This window comes from Coenobita brevimanus, chromosome 20, assembly GCF_032717465.1.
Source record: "Coenobita brevimanus isolate Jiangsu-jjx chromosome 20, ASM3271746v2, whole genome shotgun sequence".
In the NCBI taxonomy this organism is placed as follows: Eukaryota; Metazoa; Arthropoda; class Malacostraca; order Decapoda; family Coenobitidae; genus Coenobita; species Coenobita brevimanus.
This window is the reverse complement of record NC_136973.1, coordinates 21,658,499-21,676,375: the sequence shown is the minus strand read 5'-3', so window position 1 is coordinate 21,676,375 and position 17,877 is coordinate 21,658,499. Positions and strand designations below refer to the sequence as shown.

The window sequence follows — 17,877 nt, the reverse complement described above, 5'->3', positions numbered from 1 at the left end:
AGCAATCTGTGAAAGCCCACTGGCCGAAGGACATCAAAGATGGTAAACAGACGGTGCCAGTGGCAGAATTGAGCTGGATGCCTAAGGACACGAAGATGGATTGTCCTGCATTGCTGACCAGGGATGTCACTTTCTCGGCTTGGGCAGCACTGTGAACGACAAGGAGACGGGAACCATTCGGACAGGCCGAGAAGGTGACATCCCTGACTACTTGTCAAAGTAGAGTGAGGTGGAACGAGAGGTCGTTGGTCGTATCATGGACACTGAAAAATTTTGACCATGTCTGTGAACCGAAAATTGAGGAGGTGAGGGACGAGGCAGGTACATACGAAGAAGGATGAGGTCGGGAGAGGGAGACAGAGGACATAGAAGGATTAGAGACAGGAGGTGAAGGAGGAAGATAAGGACGAAGTGTGACAATAGTAGAAGGGCTGACTGAAGCAGACAGAGCAGATGCTGGAGGAGTGGAAGACACAGTAGGCGGGGAGGATGGGGTGTTTAATGTAACCAAAGGTGTAGGGGAAGGGGAAGAAGTAGAGGCCACAGTCAAAGGGGAGCCCTGGGTCATCAACATAATCAGGTGAGAAGAAGTAATTGTATCCATATAATGTGAATTGGCAGACTTCACCACCACACCCCCCACCCACCATGAAGCCCAGCAAGGGGAGGCTGATGTTGGGTCCAACTCACCCAACAGCCCCAGGGATAGCAGGAGTGGTATATGCGGACACGGTTTGGTGTGGAGTGGCAGCTACGGGCCAGTGCAGTGCCCACCAAACAGGGCCTGCTTGACCCTAGCCAAGGTTGACTGAGCCAACACATGGCCAGCTGATTTGCCTGGCGGGTCCACACTGGGCTGCCCGTCTTATGCCAACCCACCTACTAAAGGAGCGTGTTGCCCACAGCAGGGAACTGCACCATGCCCCATGGTGGACTCAACTCCCAGAGAGTGGGGTGCAAGCAATATACGGGTCGCCACACACGGCAAACATGTGGGAAGGAAGCAGTCTCGCCCGATATGACAAAGGGGCAGAGACTAGTATCATCACTAAAGGCCTCCACTATTTGGTGATGATAGGGGAAAAGGAAGGAAGAACCAATAGGAAAAAGAACATTGCAAAATAAGCTGAGGCAGTGACAGGGACCCAAGGAGAGGGGAGAGGGCAAAGTAGAGACCCCACCATAGCTCCGCCACTCGTTCAGACCCAATCAACGTCTCTGAAGTCCCCTCACAACAACAGCGAGCAAGGAAACGGGGGGGATGCCTGGTTAAAGCCTGATTTCTTCTTCAAGCTTTGTCACATTTATCTATCTATCTATTGCCAGATGCCTTAATCCCATACAGGGTGGCCACAACCAAATCGCCTCCATGTCACCCTGTCCCCCACCATTTCACTGCTCTGCTCCCAGCTCACACCTCCCTCCCTCATATACTTCACTCCATCCCTCCACCTCATCTTCGGCCTCTCCCTCCCTCTCTCCCCCTCCACCTCACTCAGATACTCTCTCCTTGTCAGTCTCTCACTCTCCATCCTCTCCACATGGCCACATTTATCATAACTATATAATTGTTTTCACACCCAAATGAACTGTCAGGTGCCAAGTGAATAAAAACTTTTTTTTTTTTTCTGCACAGTTTTCCAGTCATGATATTTGAAATTTTTTCACTCCTGAACTGATACTGGAGAGAACCTATAATAAAACCATTTACCCCATTCATCACACTTGAATTTCTTCACTCCTTAATGAATTAAACAGTGTTGGATGACATCAACTGAGTCATCTGTTTACCACATTAAGCACATTAGAAACTCTTCCCTGCACAATGATTTAATAAGTGTGTGGTGAGACTGCTTCTCAGACCAAACTGTTCACCACATTCATCACACTTGAAATTCTTCACTTCTGAATGAATTGATAAGTGTCTGGTGAGATCACTGTTACGTGCAAATAGTTTACCACATTCATCACACTTGAACTTCTTCACTCCTGAATGAATTAATAGGTGTTTGGTGAGATTTTCCTTCAATGTAAATCGTTTACCACATTCATCGCATTTGAAATTCTTCACTCCTGAATGAATTAATAGGTGAGTGGTGAGATTTTCCTTCAATGTAAACCGTTTACCACATTCATCACATTTGAAATTCTTCACTCCTGAATGAATTAATAGGTGTTTGGTGAGATCACTGTTACGTGCAAATCGTTTACCACAATCATCACACTTGAAATTCTTCATTCTGTGTCTGGTGAGATCACTGTTACGTGCAAATAATTTACCACATTCATCACACTTGAACTTCTTCACTCCTGAATGAATTAATAGGTGCTGAGTGAGACCATCCTTCTGTGCAAATAGTTTACCACATTCATCACACTTGAAATTCTTCACTCCTGAATGAATTAATAGGTGTTTGGTGAGATCACTGTTACGTCCAAATAGTTTACCACATTCATCACACTTGAATTTCTTCACTCCTGAATGAACTAATATGTGACTGAGGAGACCACGCTTATGTGCAAATAGTTTACCACATTCATCACACTTGAAATTCTTCACTCCTGAATGAATTAATAGGTGTTTGGTGAGATCACTGTTACGTGCAAATAGTTTACCACATGCATCACACTTGAACTTCTTCACTCCTGAATGAATTAATAGGTGCTGAGTGAGAACTTTCTTCTGTGCAAATAGTTTACCACATTCATCACACTTGAAATTCTTCACTCCTGAATGAATTAATAGGTGTTTGGTGAGAGTATCCTTAAGTGCAAATAGTTTACCACATTCATCACACTTGAATTTCTTCACTCCTGAATGAATTAATAGGTGTTTGGTGAGATCTTCCTTCAAAGTAAATCGTTTACCACATTCATCACATTTGAACTTCTTCACTCCTGAATGAATTAATAGGTGTTTGGTGAGATCATTGTTACGTGCAAATCGTTTACCACATTTATCACACTTGAACTTCTTCACTCCTGAATGAATTAATAGGTGTTTGGTGAGACCACTGTTACGTGCAAATCGTTTACCACATTCATCACACGTAAAATTCTTCACTCCTGAATGAACAACTGCATGTTGTTTAAGACTTTTCTTAAAAGAAAATGTTTTATCACACTCCAAACATCTGAACTGCTTAACTTCAGCTGAGGACACTGCATCCAGGACAGTCTCATTGCCACTGAAGAACATTTTGTCACTTATCTCACATTCTAACTTTACATCTGTTTCTTCCTTTACAACTTCCATTATTTTGTCATCCACCTCACACTCTAAATTTACATCTGGTTCTTCCTTTACAACTTCCATTATTTTGTCATCCACCTCACACTCTAAATTTACATCTGGTTCTTCCTTTACCACCTCCATTATTTTGTCACCCACCTCACATTCTAAATTTACATCTGTTTCTTCCTTTACCACCTCCATTATTTTGTCACCCACCTCACATTCTAACTTTACATCTGTTTCTTCCTTTACCACCTCCATTATTCTGTTAAGCACTTCACACTGTAACTTTAGACCTGGTTCTTCCTTTACCACTTCCATTATTTTGTCATCCACCTCATACTCAAATTTACATCAGGTTCATCTTTTGCCACCTACACTATTTTGTCACCTACCTCAGACTCTATATATCTTTACATCTGGTTCTTCCTTTATCATCCTGTCATAAGATTCCCCCAAACTTTCTTAATTCCTGCCACAAACTAGTCTCCACTGAACAATACTGCTGATACAAAGGTCAATATTACTGAACAATAACTACTTCTGCACTTGCAAGTACTATGTAACCATATTTTCAAATAAATAGTTCACTGCTGAGTTCTAAGCTATTAATGCAGTCTAAAATACCACTAGGTTCCTTATTTTACCCGTCCTTATCCAGTGGCTATGCAGTGGTTGTACAGCAGTAAATGTAAAGGATATCACAACAGTTAAATGATCCTGGATCAACTCCTACCACTCATCCAGTGATTCACACTTCTTACAATGAAAGATATTATGAACAGAGAGTATAAGCTACATATATCTGGAAGAGGCACCTCATGTAGGATGTACAGTACTGTACTGAGACAACACAACATGCGCCTATATAATGTCAACACTTTACCATGTTCTCCCTACGTATTAAGTGGGGTTGGTGGAAGATTAGTGCCCCTCCCTGTAAAACAATTAACTCTAAGCCTTGGCCATCCCGCTTCTGGGATACATGGCGTCTGGCAATGAATGAATGAATGAATGAACTTTACCATGTATATATTACTCAGGTGGCTCTCTGATGACCACACTGTTTAGCTGTGCTTTGCAGAGTCGATTTCAGTTGTGGACCTGCAACAAGAGCTGTCATTAGGCAAGAATCTCTATGAATTTTAAAACACTGCCCAGTGAGCCCTCATTTTACATGTATCTAGTCCTTAAAAAAAAAATTAATTTGCATTTCAGCAGGTAAGCTTAGTTGAGAAATCTGAAGAAAGAGTGAGGTCATTAATATAAAGGACTGGTTATATGAGTGGGAAAGTGAGGCTGGTATGGCAGAGTAAGTGGCAGTAGAAGTAGAAGTGTTAGGCATGGTAAGTAATTTAGAAACAAGTGTGGTCAAGGACGAGACCAAGCTGTGATGATAGTGATGACTTCCAGGTAGTTAAGGGATGATGCAAAATTAACCCCTTAACCGCGAGGCGTCACTTTCGTGACGCTTGGGAGCAAGGGATCATACCGCGGGGCGACACTTTTGTGATTCTGTGTTATTTTGAATTCGCCCGGGTTTTGAATGGTGGCTTGTATCATCTATCAGTACTGCCAATGTCAAACACTAGTCAGCACTCCTAATCTCATCAGTACTCCCATCTATTGTTGACAATTTAGCCATTTCTCCCCATTCTTGACTCCCCTCCCTACCTCCCCTCCGTTACCCTATCCTCTCGCCTGCCCGGCTGTGCTATGCTAAGTAAATCTTCCCTGGAATTTTTCACTGATTTCATCCATTGAAATAAGCCCTATCCCCTATTCTTATACCAAATAATATATACAAGAAAGAAACAAGTTAAGTGAGAGTGCCATACACCTAGAATTGGCTAATTATCACCTGACAACACCTCATGTGCACTCGTTCGCTAATTTTAGCTGTTTATTTCCCCATGAAATATGCTGTATAATCTATTTTCGTAATAAAAATATATATAAGAAAGGAAGGGAGAAGCCTAAGTGATATTTACATTCAACTGGAACTACCTGATTATTACAGGCCACCACACTGTATTCTACGCTAAGTAAATCTTCCCTGGAATTTTCCACTGATTTCATCCATTGAAATAAGCCCTATGCCCTATTCTTATACCAAATAATATATACAAAAAAGAAATAAGGTAAGTGACAGTGCCATACACCTGGAATTGGCTAATTATCACCTGACAACACCTCACGTGCACTCGTTCGCTAATTTTCGCTGTTTATTTCCCCCTGAAATATGCCGTATAATCTATTTTCGTAATACTGTATCTATCTATCTATCTATTGCCAGACGCCTCAATCCTGTTTGGGGTGGCCACAAACAAATCGCCTCCAAATCGTCCTGTCCCTCGCCATTTCACTGCCCTGCTCCCAACTCACACCCCCCTCTCTCATATACCTCTCCACCCCATCCCTCCATCTCATCCTCGGCCTCCCCCTCCCTCTTCCCCCCTCCACCTCACTCTACATACACTCTCTTCGTCAGTCTTTCACCTTCCATCCTCTCCACATGGCCAAACCACCTCAGTGTGTTCCTCATAACGCTTCCTATCACATCCACATCCACACCACAACGCTCCTTTATATCCTCATTCGTCAGCCTGTCTCTCCATGTGACTCCACAGGCTCCTCTTAAATAACTCATTTCCACTGCTCTCACTCTTGACGTGTGTCCTTCCAACAATGTCCAAGCTTCACTTCCGTACATTAGAGTTGGTATCACAATACTGTCATGTAGTAACTTTTTCACTTCCATGCTCACTTCCCTATTTCTTATCACTGCTTTCAAAGAACCAGCAACCTTTCTTCCGTGCTGTACCCTTTCAAGCACTTCACCCTCCAAACCTCCATCCTTACTCATCACACTACCCAAGTACTTAAACGTACTCACATTTTCCAATTCCTCACCATCCAACCTCGCTCTACATCCACTAACTTCACCTCTCTCAAAGACCATCACTTTACTCTTCCCTACATTCACCTTTAGATTCCGTTTCTTACACACTCTCCCAAACTCATCCACCAAGCCTTGCAGCTCTCCTTCGTCTTCACTCAACAACACAGTATCATCTGCAAACAACAGTACAGGGAGTTTCCAAACACTATCCTCTCTCACCAGGGCCACTCCAACATCCACTACCCTACCTTGTACCTCTTTTATTACCCCATCCAAGTACAGATTGAACAACCATGGAGACATGACACATCCCTGCTTCAAACCAACTTTCAAAGAGAAAATTTCACTTAGTTCACCATCCACATGCACTGCAGCCTTCGCACCATCGTACATACTCTTCACAGCATTCAACAACTTCCCATCTACTCCATATATTCTTAACACTTTCCACAATCCTTGTCTATCCACCCTGTCATATGCTTTCTCCAAATCCATGAAAGCCACATACAACTTCTTTCCCTACTCTAGAAACTTTTCCACTAAAGATCTAAGAATGAATATCTGATCTACACAACCTCTTCCCTTCCTAAAGCCTCCCTGTTCTCCAACTAATTTCTCTGTTCTTTCTCTAACTCTGTCTATAAGTATCCTACCATACACTTTTCCTATTATACTAAGAAGACAAATGCCCCTATGATTACCACACACTTCTTTTTCCCCTTTTCCTTTGTACAAGGGAATAATTATACCTGACTTCCAATCCTCCGGGACTCTACCTTCCTCCCAGGCCAATCTGCACATCTTCCACATCCATTCTACTACTATCTCTCCCCCATGCTTCAGCATTTCACCACACACTCCATCAATTCCTGGGGCTTTCCCAGATTTAACTTTCTTCATTGCTTCCACAACTTCTATCTTACTGATTTCTTCCTGTCTTCTCACCTCCCTCCTTCTCCCAGCCATTCCCCACCCACTTATACTCGCATTACTTCCATCCTCTACGTTCAACAATTCCTTAAAGTGTTCTCTCCATCTGCTCACTTTTTCTCCCTTCTCCACTAGTAATCTACCATTTTTATCTTTCACTCCCCTGCTAACTTCACTTCCACCCTGTCTTACTCTTTTCACTTCTTTCCAGAACATTTTCTTACAGTCCCTCCACTTTACACTCAAATTCCTTCCAAATTCCTCATCCACTCTCTTCTTACTCTCTTTTACTAATTTTTTCACCTCTCTCTTTCTTTCCACATATAACTCTCTCTTCCGCCTCTCAACTTCTTCCACGCCCCTATTTCTCATCCATTCATTGTATGCTTTCTTCTTTTGTGCCACAGCCTGTTTCACCTCTTCAGTCCACCACGCTGTTCCTTGCACCCCCCTCCGTCTTCTCTTCCTTCCACACACCACATCACATGCTGCACATATTTCTTCTGTAAATATCTTACACACACCTTCCACGTCTCCCATCTACTCCAATTCATATTTGCCCAATCGTTCCTCCACTTCTCTCTTATACTCTGCCTTTTTCTCATCCTCTTGTAATAAATATACATAAAAGGAGGGAAGGGAGAAGCCTTAGTGATATTTACATTCACCTGGAACTACTAATTTATTATGTATTGTCTTGGTTTCCTGCCAATCATTTCATTGCTATATATTAGCAGGTCTCATAGGGCTGAAGTTGGTAGTATTGCACCTACCCTAGCCAGGCGGCAGGAGGCCACCACTATCAGTTCACTGTCGTCTTTGAAAATGGGAGTATGTCTGATTTGCTCCTGCTAACTTCCGCTGGTTTATAGCCCCAAGCAAAGGGCCCTGTGACCTTTACCCCCTACTAAACCTTGTGTGGAAAGAGGTAAAAGGCTGACAATTGACAGAGAGTGACTATGATCTTTTTATTGAGTAAAACAGTGCAAGTGGAATTGTAAATAAAGTGTAAATAATGTGTAAACAGCAAGAAAGCAATGAATGTAAATATAAGTGAACAGTGGAAAATAGTTTTATAAGTTACTTCAAGTGACAGTGCATAACACAGTGTAAATAAAATAGAAATGTAAATAATGTAAATAAAGTAGAGAACGTAAATAGAAATGTAAATGAGTGTTATTATAAGAATACGAGTATATGTACTAGGAGTAATGAAAGTGAAAGTTTCACTCTAGCATGTATGAATACTATGAGTTATGAGAGTGAAGGTGAAAGTGACATTCACTCTCAATGCTAGTATACAGGACGAGAAAGTGAATGCTACGTATTTTACTGAAAGAAATTGAATCCCTACAGTGACAATAAACTACTATTACTGAAGGAAACTTATGGATAAAGACTGTAGATATATATAAGTGTTATATAGTAACAGAAATATAAACTGTGAGTGTTTTTATGAATAACAGACAACACTAGCAGCGAATGATCGGAAGTGGGATGGTAATACGCCCTCGTAATTTTCATTGCTTTCACAGTGTTTTTTTTGGGGAGTATGGATTCCAAACTATTTGAGAATAATAGATTAGTGTTTCTAGTGATAACACCAGGCTGTGGTAATCATATTACGAGTTGTCGGGAAGTGTAAAGTGGAGACTTCGTTACCCAACTTCAGAGGACTCCACAAGTCCTACGGTACTCGACGAAGGCTCAACAAACACCCAAGGAGAAAGCTGAAGGTATGTGCCATAAATATAAGTGATTTTAATATTCTAGGACTAATAACTAATTTTTGGCAAATATTTTTAGAGAGTCTGTCGGAGCGCGAATATGCCCGCGGGAGCCGCAAGTCTAAGCAAAACAAGCCCACGGTGTAAGGGTTAAGAAACAATGACAGGAGTGTGTCTATCTATCGATCTAGAAGAGGGAAAATGTTCCCCCAAGCTAGACCTCACTAGATCATATAGCCCTGCTAGATAAAAAGAGGGTGCTACCCCTCCCGGCATGGCAGCTACCGGGCGTGGTTCAAACTAACGACCCCTGGTCCCAAGTTCGACACTCAACCACTGAGCCACCCTACCCCCTATATTTATCTAGAGCCAAACCATAAAGCCATAAGGGGTGGCCGTTTGTCTCCGAGTTAGTGGTTTTACTAGTCCAGCAACAATCATTCACTTTTTCAGGAAAACACCAAATTTTGCACGGTTGTAGAAAGGACCCAGACAATCATTTTTTGAGATGGACCTCCAGAATCTTGGGCCCCTGATGGTCACCATCTTGGATTTCAAAATGGCTGCCTTTCAACCCATATTTTCTTCAATTACTCCAATAATATGATAGACAGAAACATAATTCCAATGGCTAATCCCAGGTTTTTAGGGTCTGCCACTTGAGTGGAATGATTTTTCTGACCCGGCAAAGGTCGGCAATCTTAGATTTCAAGATGGTCGCCTTTGAACCCCTATTTTCTTCAGTAACTCCATTACTATGATAGACAGCAACATAATTCCAATGTCTATCTATCTATCTATCTATTGCCGGACGCCTCAATCCCGTTTGGGGTGGCCACAAACAAATCACCTCCAAGTCGCCCTGTCCCCTGCCATTTCATTGACCTGCTCCCAGCTCACACTCCCCTCTCTCATATACCTCTCCACCCCATCCCTCCATCTCATCCTCGGCCTCCCCCTCCCTCTTCCCCCCTCCACCTCACTCACATACTCTCTTCGTCAGTCTTTCACCCTCCATCCTCTCCATATGGCCAAACCACCTCAGTGTGTTCCTCATAACGCTTCCTATCACATCCACATCAACACCACAACGCTCCTTTATATCCTCATTCGTCAGCCTGTCTCTCCATGTGACTCCACAGGCTCCTCTTAAATTTAACTCATTTCCACTGCTCTCACTCTTGACTTGTGTCCTTCCAACAACGTCCAAGCTTCACTTCCGTACGTTAAAGTTGGTATCACAATACTGTCATGTAGTAACTTTTTCACTTCCATGCTCACTTCCCTATTTCTTATCACTGCTTTCAAAGAACCAGCAACCTTTCTTCCGTGCTGTACCCTTTCAGGCACTTCACCCTCCAAACCTCCATCCTTACTCATCACACTACCCAAGTACTTAAACGTACTCACATTTTCCAATTCCTCACCATCCAACCTCGCTCTACATTCACTGACTTCACCTCTCTCAAAGACCATCACTTTACTCTTCCCTATATTCACCTTTAGATTTCATTTCTTACACACTCTCTCAAACTCATCTACCAAGCCTTGCAACGCCCCTTCGTCTTCACTCAACAACACAGTATCATCTGCAAACAACAGTACAGGGAGTTTCCAAACATTATCCTCTCTCACCAGGGCCACTCCAACATCCACTACCCTACCTTGTGCCTCTTTTATTACCCCATCCAAGTACAGATTGAACAACCATGGAGACATGACACATCCCTGTTTCAACCCAACTTTCAAAGAGAAAAATTCACTTAGTTCACCATCCACACGCACTGCAGCCTTCGCACCATCGTACATACTCTTCACAGCATTCAACACCTTCCCATCTACTCCATATATTCTTAACACTTTCCACAATCCTTGTCTATCCACCCTGTCATATGCTTTCTCCAAATCCATGAAAGCCGCATACAACTTCTTTCCCTTCTCTAGAAACTTTTCCACTAAAGATCTAAGAATGAATATCTGATCTACACAACCTCTTCCCTTCCTAAAGCCTCCCTGTTCTTCTCCAACTAATTTCTCTGTTCTTTCTCTAACTCTGTCAATAAGTATCCTACCATACACTTTTCCTATTATACTAAGAAGACAAATGCCCCTATGATTACCACACCCTTCTTTTTCCCCTTTTCCTTTGTACAAGGGAATAATTATACCTGACTTCCAATCCTCCGGGACTCTACCTTCCTCCCGGGCCAATCTGCACATCTTCCACATCCATTCTACTACTATCTCTCCCCCATGCTTCAGCATTTCACCACACACTCCATCAATTCCTGGGGCTTTCCCCGATTTAACTTTCTTCATTGCTTCCACAACTTCTATCCTACTGATTTCTTCCTGTCTTCTCACCTCCCTCCTTCTCCCAGCCATTCCCCACCCACTTATACTCGCATTACTTCCATCCTCTACGTTCAACAAATCCTTAAATTGTTCTCTCCATCTGCTCACTTTTTCTCCCTTCTCCACTAGTAATCTACCATTTTTATCTTTCACTCCCCTGCTAACTTCACTTCCACCCTGTCTTACTCTTTTCACCTCTTTCCAGAACATTTTCTTACAGTCCCTCCACTTTACACTCAAATTCCTTCCAAATTCCTCATTCACTCTCTTCTTACTCTCTCTTACTAATCTTTTCACCTCTCTCTTTCTTTCTACATATAACTCTCTCTTCCACCTCTCAACTTCTTCCACACCCCTGTTTCTCATCCATTCATTGTATGCTTTCTTCTTTTGTGCCACAGCCTGTTTCACCTCTTCAGTCCACCACGCTGTTCCTTGCACCCCCCTCCATCTTCTCTTCCTTCCACACACCACATTACATGCTGCACATATTTCTTCTGTAAATATCCTACACACACCTTCCATGTCTCCCATCTGCTCCAATTCATATTTTCCCAATCGTTCCTCCACTTCTCTCTTATACTCTGCCATTTTCTCATCCTCTAACCTATGTTTTCCGGGTCTGGCAATCCAATGGAATCACTATCTGATGTGGAAGGTCGGCCATCTTGGAATTCAAGGAGGCTACCTGCTGAAGCCCATTTCCGTTATAACTCTGATACAATGGCAAACATCTGTTGCATGTCTTTTTGATGAAATTCAGATATTAAAACAATGTCCATCACGGTCACATAATGACGTACATGGCAAGTTAGCCTTGTAGTACTTGCAGTTCCCTTCGCAAGCAGTTTTACATTGGCAACTGATTAATTCTGAGCAGGTGTTCTGGACAACAGGCAACTTTGTCCATACAGGGTGCCAAGTACTGTTGAGTTTCTGCCAACCCCAGACAGATGGTGATGGGAGCTCTGGTTGGGAAACTAAAGCCTGGCCCCAAACATGTCCATCCTGGTACTATGCTCTTTTGGTACGTTCCTCAAGAGCATCAGCTGCGGGGGGAACGTGTTCAATTATCCTTGCCCTCTTTGGGAATAAGAGCCTGTGCACGTCATTCACAGACTTCAAGTCCATTGTCCTGTCATACACCACTGCCATGAACCATTCTAGTTTGTGGAGTTCACTGGAGACAGATGCAGGTTTGGTGAGCAGAGCATGAAAACTGGCTGTGATGTCAGGAAAGACCTCCCATGCCTTCCAGGCTGTCATCTTACCTTTGTTGGCAAAGAATGACAGAGTATCACAACCCATGAAGGCAAGAAAAAAGGCCAATGCCCTGCTTTCCTGCACCCAAGAGCTGATAAAGCCGGTACACTGCAACAGCTACCTCTTTCTGCCCCCAATCCATCCAGCGATCCCACTCAACTCTCCTGCCCAAAGACCCCAACACCTGCAGATCCAACTACAGTATTTTAGCACCATAAATCACTGTACACATACATGAACATACCAAATGACATAACTCTTGTGTGTCTTGTAAGGTGGACTTGAGAATGAACTTATAGTCTCTGAACTGAAAGAAAATGATATAAATGTACTTCATACTCAATTTTGCAGAAATGGCCTCTCATATACCGGTATGTGGAAAAGGACAAAGCAAGTTGGGCTTTTATATTTCAGTATTGGGCCAAGCAAGTTGGGCTTTTATATTTCAGTTTTGGGCCAAGCAAGTTGGGCTTTTATATTTCAGTTTTGGGCCAAGCAAGTTGGGCTTTTATATTTCAGTTTTCAATATTCACTTTTTACATTTATTATGTTTATACCTACCAACAGCTGGCTCTGAAATCATTTTCCAGTCAGATTATTCAGAACATTAAGCCTGATTAGAATTATAATGAAGTTAACTAAGATGTAAGAGGAGCGAATGATGAGGTGAAAGAGAGAGAGATTGTCCAGGTGCTTGAGGATGCGAAAGTGGATGTATGTGGAATAACTGAAACAAAATGGAGAGGAGAAAGTGTGAGAGAATAGGAGTATGGATGGGGTATATGTGCAGGAGTAGATGAGAATGAGAGGGCAAAGGAAGGAGTGTGTATAGTTGTGAGTAAAAGATGGAAGAAGAGCATAAGACAGTATGGATCAGTTGGGTCAAGGATTGTGTGGGTAAAGTTGAAAGTTGGAATACAAATGTGGGCGATTGTGTGTGTGTATGCGCCAACGCAAGATCGTGCTAGAAGAGTGAGAGAAGAGTTCTGGACAAATGTGGAAGTGTGCATGGAAAAGTTTGGAAGGAATGAGAGAGTGTTTTTGATTGGTGATATGAATGGTAAAGTTGGTAATGTGAAGGTGGATGGAATAGTTGGTGAGTGGGGTGTGCCTGCTGAGATAGATGAGAATGGGAGTGCGTTAGTGGACATTTGTGCTGGGAGGGGGTTGGTGATAGCCAATACCCTCTTCAGGCATAAAATGATCCACAGGTATACATGGCGAGTGATGAGAAGGGTGGGTGGTGAACTGAATGAAAGGAAGGCAATGATTGATTATGTGTGTGTGGATGAAAGGATGCGAAGATGTGTAAAGGATGCAAGAGTGTATAGAGGTTGGGGGAGTGGACTTTCTGACCACTACTTGGTGGTGGTCAGAATTACGATGCAAGTAAGATGGAGGAATAGAAGAAGGGAAAGACGAGAGGAAGGAGTAGTTGCAAGGAGAGTGGAAAGGTTACAAGAGGATGAGAAAAAGGCAGAGTATAAGAGAGAAGTGGAGGAACGATTGGGCAAATATGAATTGGAGCAGATGGGAGACGTGGAAGGTATGTGTAAGATATTTACAGAAGAAATATGTGCAGCATGTGATGTGGTGTGTGGAAGGAAGAGAAGACGGAGGGGGGTGCAAGGAACAGCGTGGTGGACTGAAGAGGTGAAACAGGCTGTGGCACAAAAGAAGAAAGCATACAATGAATGGATGAGAAATAGGGGCGTGGAAGAAGTTGAGAGGCGGAAGAGAGAGTTATATGTGGAAAGGAGGAGAGAGGTGAAAAGATTAGTAAGAGAGAGTAAGAAGAGAGTGGATGAGGAATTTGGAAGGAATTTGAGTGTAAAGTGGAGGGACTGTAAGAAAATGTTCAGGAGAGAAGTGAAAAGAGTAAGACAGGGTGGAAGTGAAGTTAGCAGGGGAGTGAAAGATAAAAATGGTAGATTACTAGTGGAGAAGGGAGAAAAAGTGAGCAGATGGAGAGAACACTTTAAGGAATTGTTGAACGTAGAGGATGGAAGTAATGCGAGTATAAGTGGGTGGGGAATGGCTGGGAGAAGGAGGGAGGTGAGAAGACAGAACGAAATCAGTAGGATAGAAGTTGTGGAAGCAATGAAGAACGTTAAATCGGGGAAAGCCCCAGGAATTGATGGAGTGTGTGGTGAAATGCTGAAGCATGGGGGAGAGATGGTAGTAGAATGGATGTGGAAGATGTGCAGATTGGCCTGGGAGGAAGGTAGAGTCCCGGAGGATTGGAAGTCAGGTATAATTATTCCCTTGTACAAAGGAAAAGGGGAAAAAGAAGTGTGTGGTAATCATAGGGGCATTTGTCTTCTTAGTATAATAAGAAAAGTGTATGGTAGGATACTTATAGACAGAGTTAGAGAAAGAACAGAGAAATTAGTTGGAGAAGAACAGGGAGGCTTTAGGAAGGGAAGAGGTTGTGTAGATCAGATATTCATTCTTAGATCTTTAGTGGAAAAGTTTCTAGAGAAGGGAAAGAAGTTGTTTGCGGCTTTCATGGATTTGGAGAAAGCATATGACAGGGTGGATAGACAAGGATTGTGGAAAGTGCTAAGAATATATGGAGTAGATGGGAAGTTGTTGAATGCTGTGAAGAGTATGTACGATGGTGCGAGGGCTGCAGTGCGTGTGGATGGTGAACTGAGTGAATTTTTCCCTTTGAGAGTTGGTTTGAAGCAGGGATGTGTCATGTCTCCGTGGTTGTTCAATCTGTACATGGATGGGGTAATAAAAGAGGTACAAGGTAGGGTAGTGGATGTTGGAGTGGCCCTGGTGAGAGAGGATTGTGTTCGGAAACTCCCTGTACTGTTGTTTGCAGATGATACTGTGTTGTTGAGTGAAGACGAAGGGGAGTTGCAAGGCTTGGTGGATGAGTTTGAGAGAGTGTGTAAGAAACGGAACCTAAAGGTGAATGTAGGGAAGAGTAAAGTGATGGTCTCTGAGAGAGGTGAAGTCAGTGAATGTACAGCGAGGTTGGATGGTGAGGAATTGGAAAATGTGAGTACGTTTAAGTATTTGGGTAGTGTGATGAGTAAGGATGGAGGTTTGGAGGGTGAAGTGCTTGAAAGGGTACAGCAGGGAAGAAAGGTTGCTGGTTCCTTGAAAGCAGTGATAAGAAACAGGGAAGTGAGCATGGAAGTGAAAAAGTTACTTCATGACAGTATTGTGATACCAACTTTAATGTATGGAAGTGAAGCTTGAACCTTATTGGAGGGATGCAAATCAAGAGTGAGAGCAGTAGAAATGAGTTATCTGAGAGAAGCAAGTGGAGCTACATGGAGAGAGAGACTGCCAAATGAGGAAGTGAAGGCACATTGTGGTGTGGATGTGGATGTGACAAAAAGCATTAGGAGAAATACACTGAGGTGGTTTGGCCATGTGGAGAGGATGGAGAGTGATAGACTAATGAGGGGAGTGTATGTGCGTGAGGTGGAGGGGTAGGCCATGGATGAGATGGAGGGATGGAGTGGAGAGGTATATGAGAGAAGGGGGCATGAGCTGGGAGCAGGGGAGCAAAATGGCGGAGGACAGAGCAACATGGAGACGATTTGTTTGTGGCCACCCCTTGCGGGATTCAGGTGTCTGGCAATAGATAGACAGATATCCAAAGCACAGTTAGTTTTTATTAGACCATAATTAGTATAAGAAGTATGTTGGATTTATGGGAATGGGTTTTGAGTTTCAAGTCTGGAATGGACTTTGAAGGCTTGGACTCAGACCTACCTGACAGGCCCCAGGTGCAGACTGCCAGGGGAGATCAGGCCAGAGGACTGATGGAGACAACCTGAAAAGAATGGATAAGTGATACCTAACTTAGTGATTTATGGTGCTAACTCATACTTAACTCAAAACCCCTTATATTTTTTAATGTCTCCAAGTTAGAATTAATAAGAAAAGAAAACTCACGTTGAGTTTTATTTCATATTACCTACTCAGTTTGTTTATGAATAGCACTTTACCCAGGTGGTTACTCTGGAGCAGAGCTTCTGAATTTAAAATGGGGGTTAACCTAGGCCGAGAGTTCCCCAGTCAAACACGTAGCATTTTTTGGAACTTAGTTTGAGAAGGGAACTAGGACAAGGTGTAAGGTCAAACTGCACCCCAACACATCTTCACATTCCATACTTTCCACTCATATTGCCAATCACAAACACTGTCTCATACCTCCCAAACTTTTCCATTCACACTTCCACATTTGCCCAAAACTCTTCTTTCACTCAGCTTGCACAATCTTGCTTTGGTGCACACACACACACACACACACACACACAATCGCCCACATTTGTAATCCTACTTTCAAACTTATCCACACAATCCTTGAACCAACTGAACAATATTCTCTGGAGAAATGTAGAAGTGTGCATGGAAAAGTTTGGCAGGAATGAGAGAGTGTTTTTGATCGGTGATATGAATGGTAAAGTTGGGAATGTGAAGGTGGATGGAATAGTTGGTGAGTGGGGTGTGCCTGCTGAGATAGATGAGAATGGGAGTGCGTTAGTGGACATTTGTGCTGGGAGGGGGTTGGTGATAGCCAATACCCTCTTCAGGCATAAAATGATCCACAGGTATACATGGCGAGTGATGAGAAGGGTGGGTGGTGAACTGAATGAAAGGAAGGCAATGATTGATTATGTGTGTGTGGACGAAAGGATGCGAAGATGTGTAATGGATGCAAGAGTTTATAGAGGTTGGGGGAGTGGACTTTCTGACCAATACTTGGTGGTGGCCAGAATTAGAATTCAAGTAAGATGGAGGAATAGAAGAAGGGAAAGATGAGAGGAAGGAGTAGTTGCAAGGAGAGTGGAAAGGTTACAAGAGGATGAGAAAAAGGCAGAGTATAAGAGAGACGTGGAGGAACGATTGGGCAAATATGAATTGGAGCAGATGGGAGACATGGAAGGTGTGTGTAGGATATTTACAGAAGAAATATGTGCAGCATGTGATGTGGTGTGTGGAAGGGAGAGAAGACGGAGGGGGGTGCAAGGAACAGCATGGTGTACTGAAGAGGTGAGACAGGCTGTGACACAAAAGAAGAAAGCATACAATGAATGGATGAGAAATAGGGGCATGGAAGAAGTTGAGAGGTGGAAGAGAGAGTTATATGTTGAAAGAAAGAGAGAGGTGAAAAGATTAGTAAGAGAGAGTAAAAAGAAAGTGGATGAGGAATTTGGAAGGATTTTAAGTGTAAAGTGGAGGGACTGTAAGAAAATGTTCTGGAAAGAGGTGAAAAGAGTAAGACAGGGTGGAAATGAAGTTAGCAGGGGAGTGAAAGATAAAAATGGTAGATTACTAGTGAAGAAGGGAGAAAAAGTGAGCAGATGGACAGAACACTTTAAGGAATTGTTGAACATAGAGGATGGAAATAATGTGAGTATAAGTGGCTGGGGAATGGCTGGGAGAAGGAGAGAGGTGAGAAGACAGCAAGAAATCAGTAGGATAGAAGTTGTGGAAGC

The 17,877-nt window shown here is 42.9% G+C and overlaps 1 protein-coding gene across 1 annotated transcript; it reads right to left on the bottom strand.

Moving 5' to 3' along the window:
• Positions 1–1,804: 1,804 nt before the first annotated feature.
• On the bottom strand, positions 1,805–12,415 carry LOC145391928 (uncharacterized). Its single transcript, XM_080266419.1, has 3 exons — positions 12,181–12,415; positions 11,757–11,837; positions 1,805–2,814 (listed from the first exon to the last, which is right to left on the bottom strand). The coding sequence occupies exons 1-3, from the start codon at positions 12,413–12,415 to the stop codon at positions 1,805–1,807; spliced, it is 1,326 nt and encodes a 441-aa protein (XP_080122545.1).
• Positions 12,416–17,877: the final 5,462 nt, after the last annotated feature.

Coding starts and splice junctions, on each gene's coding strand:
- LOC145391928 (XM_080266419.1), bottom strand. CDS start 12,415: ATGACAGCCTGGAAGGCATGGGAGGTCTTTCCTGACATCACAGCCAGT. Junction 11,838..12,180: donor AGCTGATGCTCTTGAGGAAC/GTACCAAAAGAG, acceptor GGGCTTCAGCAG/GTAGCCTCCTTGAATTCCAA. Junction 2,815..11,756: donor GCCAGACCCGGAAAACATAG/GTTAGAGGATGA, acceptor TAATTCATTCAG/GAGTGAAGAAATTCAAGTGT.